This window comes from Buceros rhinoceros, unplaced genomic scaffold (assembly GCF_000710305.1).
Source record: "Buceros rhinoceros silvestris isolate BGI_N320 unplaced genomic scaffold, ASM71030v1 scaffold14006, whole genome shotgun sequence".
In the NCBI taxonomy this organism is placed as follows: domain Eukaryota; kingdom Metazoa; phylum Chordata; class Aves; order Bucerotiformes; family Bucerotidae; genus Buceros; species Buceros rhinoceros.
The window spans coordinates 16,804-25,927 of record NW_010419455.1 but is presented as its reverse complement, the minus strand read 5'-3'; the positions used below and the strand labels follow the sequence as shown (position 1 = coordinate 25,927).

General features: G+C 48.8%; 1 protein-coding gene across 1 annotated transcript; it reads left to right on the top strand.

Moving 5' to 3' along the window:
• The first annotated feature begins 1,329 nt into the window (after positions 1-1,329).
• On the top strand, positions 1,330-7,000 carry NUDT13 (nudix (nucleoside diphosphate linked moiety X)-type motif 13). Its single transcript, XM_010138931.1, has 8 exons — positions 1,330-1,412; positions 2,230-2,369; positions 2,992-3,099; positions 3,473-3,579; positions 4,952-5,077; positions 5,310-5,421; positions 6,086-6,240; positions 6,806-7,000. Exons 1-8 carry the CDS (start codon positions 1,330-1,332, stop codon positions 6,998-7,000), a joined length of 1,026 nt encoding a protein of 341 aa, XP_010137233.1.
• Positions 7,001-9,124: the final 2,124 nt, after the last annotated feature.

The following is a 9,124-nucleotide window of genomic DNA, read 5'->3' as shown; positions in this document are numbered from 1 at the left end:
TGTGTCTGTAAACTGAAGCAAACACAACTTCCTCCTCAAAGGGCTTTGAGTTCCATGGTTGAAAGGTGAAATATTCAAAATAATCATTAAAGAATGTGAATCGGGGTTCATTTTTGTTTCAGATGAATGCTAGAGCCTTTGTGGCTACTTTCAGACATCCTGAAGCTGAGCTCAAACTGCAGCCTGTGACTGCCTGAGCTGAAAGCGTGGTAGGATCCTTTAGCACAGAAAACATTCAGATCTGGAGATGATCCAATTCAGCTGCAACTGCTGTCTCTCATCTAATTTGGGGAATTCTCTTCCGCAGTGGATATTTTGTCTTTCGTTCTCTCCTGGCATTAGCGCCTTTCCCACAGATCTACTGTGTGCTGCAATAGGATGGATCGAGGCCATTACAACCGTGCAGGAAACAAAAAAGAGGGCTTCACTGTTCTTTTCCCCAGGGATACAGGAGTTTAGGACAGGAACATTTAATCTAGCCTTACCACAACTGCTGTAAGACCTAAGCACACTCAGAGATGGAAAAAAACCTGAGGTATCTTTTAAATAGTCTTAAAAACTGCCTGAAATTGGGTTTGGTACATGACTAGAGCCTAAGTCTCCCGTTCTTGGCAGCCCCGGCTGCCCCATGCCCAGGTCCGTGATGTACGGAGGTGGAGCAGCAACTCTTTCACGGGCACCCCCTTGCCGTGGGGAAGGAGCTTGCGTGCCCTTGTGAGGTTGAGAGCTGTGCTGGGGGTGGCATGTGCCTCCGGTGGGGTCTCCCAGGCCAGACAGGTCTCAGCTGAAGGGTCAGACACAGTGTGTCCACGGGCAGGATGGGCTCACTAGCCTTCGGGCACCATCCTAGGAGAAGGACAACTCTGACTCCGGACTCAGGCAGATGGAGCTCGTTTAGCCCTGTAAGGCTCATCCATCATCTAAGAGAAGGACACTCTAACCAAACCTACGACCCGAGGACTTCGCTGTCACCGTCCAAGCTCGCTGGGCCCTGGCAGATGAACCTCAGGTGTAAAGGGAGGAGCCAGTTCCGCGCACGCTGCGCCTCACCTAAAAAACCCACCGCGCAGTCCCGAAGGGTGCGCTCATCACCTGCAGTGAGCGTGGGAAAAGCCCTTCCCAGATCTTCGTTCGCGAAGCCATGATGATGAAGACCAAAGTGACAATTTTAGAAAGCAGATGCCAGCATTCTGCAGACCCTGCGAAAAGGGAATTTCTAGTAGCAGCGGGGTATTGCACCTTTTAAATCAAACTGAACTTTGTAGGGCCACTGCATGATACTCTCTGCTTCTCTTTTTAGGCAGAGAGAGCTACCTGTAGGTGTTGGGTATGGCTGCGATTTATCAAGCAGTGTATGGAAGAGCTTCCTCTCTTGTCTGCAGGTTACACTCTACCTATGTTAGAAAAATGAGGTAAGTTCTCACCTGATTCTTGCATGCAGTGAGAAGACCAGAGTTTGGCACTCTTGTGTCTGCTGCCACAAGCAGCCCAACCTACATCGAACCCAGGGGTTAATCTTTTAACAGTTCAGCAATAATATAGTTAGCACTATGTGAGCTCTGTAAATAAGTCGGAATCTCTCCGCGCCCTTCACCACTGCCAGAACTGGTTCTCTCAGGCTGAAGCTCTGTTAATGAATGCCTATGCTTGCTGTCCTAGCTAAAGATCTCGTAAAGTACGAGAGGCACTTGAAGGCAGACTTGAAGCAATGCTGCTCACCTTGTTTTAAGTACTGCTTCAGACGGTCTGAAAGCAGCACAGCCTGACACACTTTTTTCCCAGTGATTGCTCTTCCTAACTCAGGGCCTGGCCAGCTGGGCCCTAAGGCTCTAGCTTGGTCTTTGACCCTCACCTCGGTGAGACCGGTGGAATGTATCCTGCAGTAACGCCTGTAGCCTGATGGGAAGCATACTGAACATCTGAAGTGCTCGGTGCTTGCCAAAGAGGGCTTGGGGCCATCCAGATTTGAGGGGGGGAGGGGGAGGGGGAAGGGAAGATCAAGGTTTCCTGCACACAGGTGATCATGTCTATAAAGCAGATCTCTTGGATTGAGACTGGGCTACTGATCTTCTTCAATGGCCAAGACTCGAGGCTACTTGTGTGGTACTAAGAATTACAGTATTTTATGCCACCCCTGCTCTGTGCAAGATAAACGCATCCAAATAAGCATAACACAGCTAATCTCAACATGATCTTGAATTTATCTTCTCAATTATTTTCTCACTGCAGATATTTAAATGAGCTAAAGGAAGATGATATCCTTTGTAGACAAGCCCGGACCTCAGGAACTTTCTACCTCTTTCACAATCTCTCCCCCTTCTTGCAGAAAGTTGGGAAGAAATATGTGGTACCACAGCTCAGTGCAGCAGGTAAGCAGGTGTCTGGAAAGAAAGACCTGGATCCCATAGCTGACATGATACAGAGTCAGTTGCAATAAGCAGCCCCTTACCTAGGGGTTGCAAATCTATCAAGCTGTGCAGGAACATCCTGATACACGCAGTACCCTATTTAGAGTTCAATCCTTGGCATGCAGACACGAGCTCACGCTCTTCACACACATACCAGCGTACCAGTGCACACCTGATCCGTTTTGAGACAAAGCATTTTAAACATGTGGGACCTTCCTTTTGAAGGGAAAGGGCTGGCAGGAAAACAAGCAAGGTCTAACTGACAAACGTTATCTGGCGTAATGCAGCAAAAGCTTCCTTTGAGAGAAAAGTATTGGCTGGTGTAGAACAGAAACAGAGTGGACAGCTGCTCCCCAGCATCAAAACATTTGCATCTTTAGCTTGACATGGTCAAAACTTCCCCCAGCTAGGAGGAAAGTCAGACTTCTGGTCTGCATCCAGGTGGGACCACTTCTCTGGTCCCTTCTCTCACACGAGCACTCTGCCTCGAGCCAAGATTGCACGTGCTTTCAAGATCCAGAGACAGCATCATGGTTATATGAATGTGCTTTCATCACAGGTTTTTTTTCCCCCTACTGTTTAGAGATGAAAAGGATGCTGGAGAAATTGAGAGAGACTGAACAGTGCTTGGAGAAGTCGGTGCTGATCGGTTGTTCAGATGAGCACGTACCACACTTTGCCCTGGATTTAGGTTGGGATGACTCCTCTTCCAGCTGTGTCAGCATCATGTTGGATGCACTGAGATAAAGATGCTGCCTCGGCAGCATCCCTAGTCCTTGCTGGGTGAACATTTACTGCCAAAGAGGACTCGTTTGAGCCTCTGCAAGCGTTGTTGTGAGTGTGGCACGTCAGAGCCACAGAACGGCTCTGCTGTTCCTGTACGTGGGTTAGTAAAGATGGGCTGTTGGCAGGTCACTTAATATTTGGGAATGTGACCACTGATGTGATGTCACTTCCAGGGCAACTTCCAGAAATTGTATACCGGAACAATGAAGGGCATAAAGTTGGGATAATAACTGCAATTTATGAGATCAAAGAATTGTTGTTACTGGTTTTTTAAACAGGAGCCTTGGAGAAATCAGTCATGGAGTCTGAACTCAACGGATCATTTACTGACTTACGAAAGGCTCTCTTCGTAGTAGATGAGAAGGATTCGCCTTTGCTGGCTTCGGTATTGTACTGGATTTTTTACTTTAAGAAACTGCAATTTCTAACACCAACCCTTCTCCTTGTCTCCCCTATTGTTCTGTGATTTAATACGTATTGTAGAAGTACCTGCTGTACACTTCCAGTGACCCAGGTACAAACACGCTATAAATTACAGCAATTTTCCCACATTCAAGTTCCCAAAAGCAACCTGCAATGGAAAGAGAAACAGACAAGTGGCTTAAAAATGATGGCAGTAATTAGCCATTTAGCATCAACCTCCTGTCTGCGCAGTGTGAAACACTCGGATCTGTCAGCAGTCACAGCAGCACCAGTTCGTCCTCAGCTTAACAGCTATCAGGCACTGGTTTTCTGTCATCTTCTAGGTAAACTGAATTTCATGAACAAACACAGATCTTACAGGCCACATCTGGAGTACTGTGTCCAGTTCAAGACAAAGAAGGAACTACTGGAGAGAGTCCCACAAAGGGCTACAAAGATGATCGGGGGACTGGAGCATCTCCCTTATGAGGAAAGGCTGAGCCACCTGGGTCTCTCTATCCTGGTGAAGAGAAGGCTGAGAGGGGATCTGATCAATGCCGATCAACAGCTAAAGGGTGGGGGTCAAGAGGATGGGGCCAGGCTCTTCTCAGTTGTGCCCCATGACAGAACAAGAGTCAATGGGCACAAATGGGAACACAGGAAGTTCCATCAGGAGAAACTTCTTTGAGGGTTGCAGAGCACTGGAAGAGGCTGCCCAGTGAGGTTGCGGAGTCTGCTTCTCTGGAGATACTCAAAACCCACTGGACACCGTCCTGCGCAACCTGCCCTGGGTGAACCTCCTTTAGCAGAGGGATTGGACTAGATGATCCCCAGAGGTCCCTTCCAACCCCTACCAGGCTGTGATTCTGTGATCTTCTCTTGGAACTGCTCTTTCAAAGCTACTCACTTACAAGCTGTTACTCTGCAGATGATGTGTGTTTGTAAGTCCTCAGAAAAGACCTGTGTGGGAAAATCAGCTCTCCTGACCCATCAGTAGAAATAGCTCATGTCTTTTCCTGCTCTATGATTGTGGTGCTTGGGCTATTTTTCAGAAAGGTATTCAGGGTCGGACACTACTCCCATTATATCCCAGTAAAGAACAACTCTTCCCCACCTGCCCCAAACATGCTCAGATTTGGATGCTGAAGCATGGAACATTGATTGCAGAATCTGCTGTTTTCAAAGCAGTGCCCGTACTTCATTCATCTTTCCGAGACTTCCAAACATAATCCGAGTTTATCCACATGGCTGCAGCCTGCGGAAAAGGCAGCCAAGTGTCATTCAGTGAGGCTGCTCTGAACTATCTCTTTGCCCCAGTGTAAATTACATCTATGTTTCTCTCTTGGTGTTCGCAGGCCCAGTCCCTTCTCCGGTGGCATGATTCCCACCAGTACTGTAGCAAAACTGGGCAGCCCACTCAGAGAAACGTAGCTGGCAGCAAGCGTGTCTGCCACGCCAGTGGAATCACTTACTACCCCCAGGTGAGCACTGGGACAGCCAAGGTAAGAAACACGGGGTGTCTGTGGTGACAAGCCAGTGCTGCTGAGGTGCAGCGAGGGGAACCTGTAAGAGGCAGCAGGAGTGCTTTGCACATGGCTGGGTCCTTTTTCTTTAGTGTTCGTCCGGTGACCCCCAACTGGCCAGGAAAAGCAACAGTTTGCACTTACTCACTTGGTCTGAACTCCTTGCTTTGCTTTTTGATGCATTTGCTAGATGTCTCCAGTGGTTATCACGCTGGTGTCTGATGGGAGCCGGTGCCTCCTCGCACGACAGCCCTCATTTCCCCAGGGGATGTTCACTGCTCTGTCAGGCTTCTGTGACATGGGTAAGGTGGTCTCTGATCCTGCATGGTGGCCTCAGATGTGCAGGGTGTGGGGGCAGAACGACGGGACATGAAGCAAATGCCTGGTGAAAGAGGAGGATGGAAACATGAGTGCTATCAGGGAAAAGCATCCTGGATCCAAATAGGTTGGTGTTGCCATTCAGACAGAATTCAAAATTCAGCTGTTTTGTGTCTGAAGAGAATGGGAATTATGGTGGTAGTAGTAGTCCCTGTAGCAGCATCAGTAGTAGTCCCTGATGGTGAATAAAAGTGTAGAACTCCCCCGGTTAGAACCCCAAATACTTTTTTAGTCCACTTTGTGTCTAGTGCAGTCTGGCTCAGAAGAAAAACTACAGGCCTCTTGTTACAGGAGGGAAAATGGTTTAAAAAGGGAGATGATGACAAGAGGCAGCATTGTTCTGTCCACCAGCTGTATATAGACAAAGCCAAAAAAGTCTCTGATGCCTCTGTTCAAGGGAGGTAAGCACTGTCAATGAATGTAAGCATCCTGCTGACAAGTGTTTCCAGGTCAGCACAGTGGGAGCTCCTGTGTGTGCACGAGTGGTCAGGGCTGGAACACCTCAGAAATGAGCACACCTACATTTTCCTTGCCACGGATCGCTTCCCCGAGGCCAGGCTGTCCGTACCGAACTTTGGTTGCTTCTAGGTGAAAACGTGGAGGAGACAATCCGGCGAGAAGTGGCAGAAGAGGTGGGCCTGGAGGTGGAGTCACTCTGGTACTCGGCTTCTCAGCACTGGCCCTTTCCCAGCAGCTGCTTAATGATAGCTTGTCACGCGCTGGTGAGAGCACAGCAGCCCGAGGTGAGCAGAGTCGGCTTCCCCTGACGCATTTCACTGCCTGCCTAACACAGCAAAATCTCTTTCAGTCCACAGACGTTAGTTTGGAGAGCATTAGATCCTCTCTAAATGCAGTCTTCCATCGGCTTTGTCTGCAATCGAAGAACAAACTTCAAAATAATTGTATCGTCTGTTGCAACGCGCCAGACTTTGCACAGGTTCTTGTTTACACACAAGCCCAGAGCCCAACATATTTTTTCCTCTGAAGTTTGCAGAGGAGGTACTCTTGTGTATGAAGACCATATTTGCCACAGAACGTGCAGGTTCTGCCACGTTCAGCCATTGGTACTTTGCAGGCCAACGGTGTGATGGAACAGGGCTGCCTGATTTGTGGCTTCCCTAGGGAACCAACGCAGCAAAGCACCGGGGGATAGCAGTGTCCTTCCCTGAACTGGCGTCGGCACTTAGTTCAGGCATGGATCTCTGGGCATTCTAGCACAGGATCTTTGGGTGTGCAAGAACAGGTCAGGTACCACTGCCCACATTTAAATCTCATTTAAGGAACTGGAACTCTCTCAATCCTTTCCAGATCAACATGAACACCCTGGAACTAGAGGAAGCCCGTTGGTTTGGCCTGGAGGAAATTGTGGAGGGTCTCAAGAGAGAGCCTGGATCTTCAAAGCAGGACAACGGTAGTCTTTTACCCTGGTTCCCTCCCAAACAGGCCATTGCTCGCCAGCTGATCTGTGAGTGGGTTAAGCAGCAGACTTCCCAGCCAGCTTAGGCATGACTTCACCAAGTCTGTGATGCTACCAGAACTGCGACAGCTCAATACAAAAGCTTCCAAAGTTACTGAAGGCAGTTCTGTGTTACAGTGCCCTCACAGGATAGCACCAGACTGGTGGCAGTCTTACACTCGGATACATAGACCTACAAAGCCGGTTCTAAATTGATCCTCCTCAGACGGTTCCATGTACAGTGGATCACCTTTGAGATCCCATGACTTGCAGTAAACATACAATAAAATTCTTAGTCCCAGAGCATCGAACTTACTGTGACCAGCTGCTGCTGTTGCCCAGGAAGCAATGGAACAGCGAGCCGCTGGCACCTACATCCCATTTTCCTCCATTTTATCCATCCTGAGTGAATATCAAATGCACAATTTCTCCAGAAAAAAATTAAAGGGACAGTGGTGCCTTTCAATGTTCACATTTATATGGATGTGGAAGAACTATCGAAAAACCAGGAAAAAAGCCACTGCCTGTATGCTCTCCCCTTCCTCTGTTTCCCTTCCCATTCCATCTTCCAGTTTCATATAGAACTTTTTTTTTTGCAAATATTAAGTGGGCATCTACTTCATTGAGATACTGAGCAACTGAAAATATCTCCAGAGGCACCATTTTCCCCACCAGTACGACAGTGTTTCCATCCCGAAGAAGAGAGAACAGAGCAACCTGGTGGAAGAGCAAAACCTACATATAAGCATATTAGAATAAACGAGATACTGCAAAGGTGAGAGGAGCTGCTGCAAGGAAGGACTGCACTGCCAACAGAGAGAAGTCCTGAAAGGCACAGCACCTCTTACCCTGTGCCAAAGGTCTGCGGCTTGCCGGGAGCGCTGGTCTCCCTCCTCTGGAGGGAGAGCCACAAAGAGACAGCCTGGGTGAGGAACGCTTAGTAAGAGAGACGGCTGGAAGGATGCTCAATCTGCTGGTGATTCGGGCTGGCAGTTCTTTCTGCCTGCTTGGTCAGAGTTCAAATGCCAAGGCTGCGAAGCCGTCAGTACAGATACTTGAAGGGGGAACGGGAACATGGTGTTGGCTGCCACCAACATTCACACCTACAGCAGTCACTGTAGGTGAAAGACCTTTTGAGCAGTGGTAAAAATCTGGAGTCATCACACCCGAACAGTAAGTGAAAAAAAAAAAAAGCTCTCTCACACCATTGAGATAAACTTTGTTTCCTCAGAGTTAGATTTGCTTTAGGAGGTTGGGAGGGGATTATTTCAGGCCACGATGGCATGTGCAAACACCTTTCCCGCCCTCACTAACTCTCAGTCAATAAAACTCACGTGTCAGAGCACATCTTTCATGTCTGTGAACTCAATCGGTCAGTCATCCTGGTAAGAATGTACTCTGGTACAGCCAAGGCATTGCTTCCTCCCCTCCAGCCCAGCCAGACACACCGCAGGAGCCCACACACCACCAAACCACGCTCCTGCACCCAGTCTCCTCTGAAACCTGTCTGGCTGCCTCTCTTCAGAGCTGTTTCTCCTGCTTTCTCTCCCATCGCACCGTTTTAACTCTCCAGCAGTGACCTCTTCCTCTCTGACTTCTGCAATCTGCTATTTCATTTCCAGCCTCACTCCTTTCTTCCCCTTCTCTGCAGCAGAAGATACTGAAAAGATATTCACCAGCAAGATACTCCCCTTCTCAGCCTTTCCTACTTGTCCTTAACGCCCTCCCAGCTCTGCCTTCTGCGGTTCACCGGGGTGCCCCGGCGTACCACATCCTGCTCAGTGCACTTACTCCTTTCTAATACCCACACGCCATCTGTTCTCTCAGAGGCAGACAAAGGACTAAAGTAAAAGCAGCAAAAGGCACTCTCTGTGAGTGAAAGGAGGAGCAGCTCTGTGACTCCTGCAGTCAGCCGAGCCTCGTGTGCTTTCTCCTTGTGCTTTTACAGTACTTATTTGCAGCAGAAGTCTTTGCTGAACCAGCTGCAGTGTCAGCTGCAGAGAGTTCACCTCTTTGGGTGCAGTTACTCTGCTTATCAAGTTATGATTTTAACGAGCACGTGCAGGCTGTCAGTGAGCTCTACCTGAAATACAGCAAGTACTGGCTGACAGCGGCTCCCTCTGAACTGTCCCTTCCACGCTGCTGACACAGACCTGGCTTGGTAGGGTGTC

Coding starts and splice junctions, on each gene's coding strand:
- NUDT13 (XM_010138931.1), top strand. CDS start 1,330: ATGGCTGCGATTTATCAAGCAGTGTATGGAAGAGCTTCCTCTCTTGTC. Junction 2,370..2,991: donor ACCACAGCTCAGTGCAGCAG/GTAAGCAGGTGT, acceptor CCTACTGTTTAG/AGATGAAAAGGATGCTGGAG. Junction 3,580..4,951: donor ATTCGCCTTTGCTGGCTTCG/GTATTGTACTGG, acceptor TGGTGTTCGCAG/GCCCAGTCCCTTCTCCGGTG.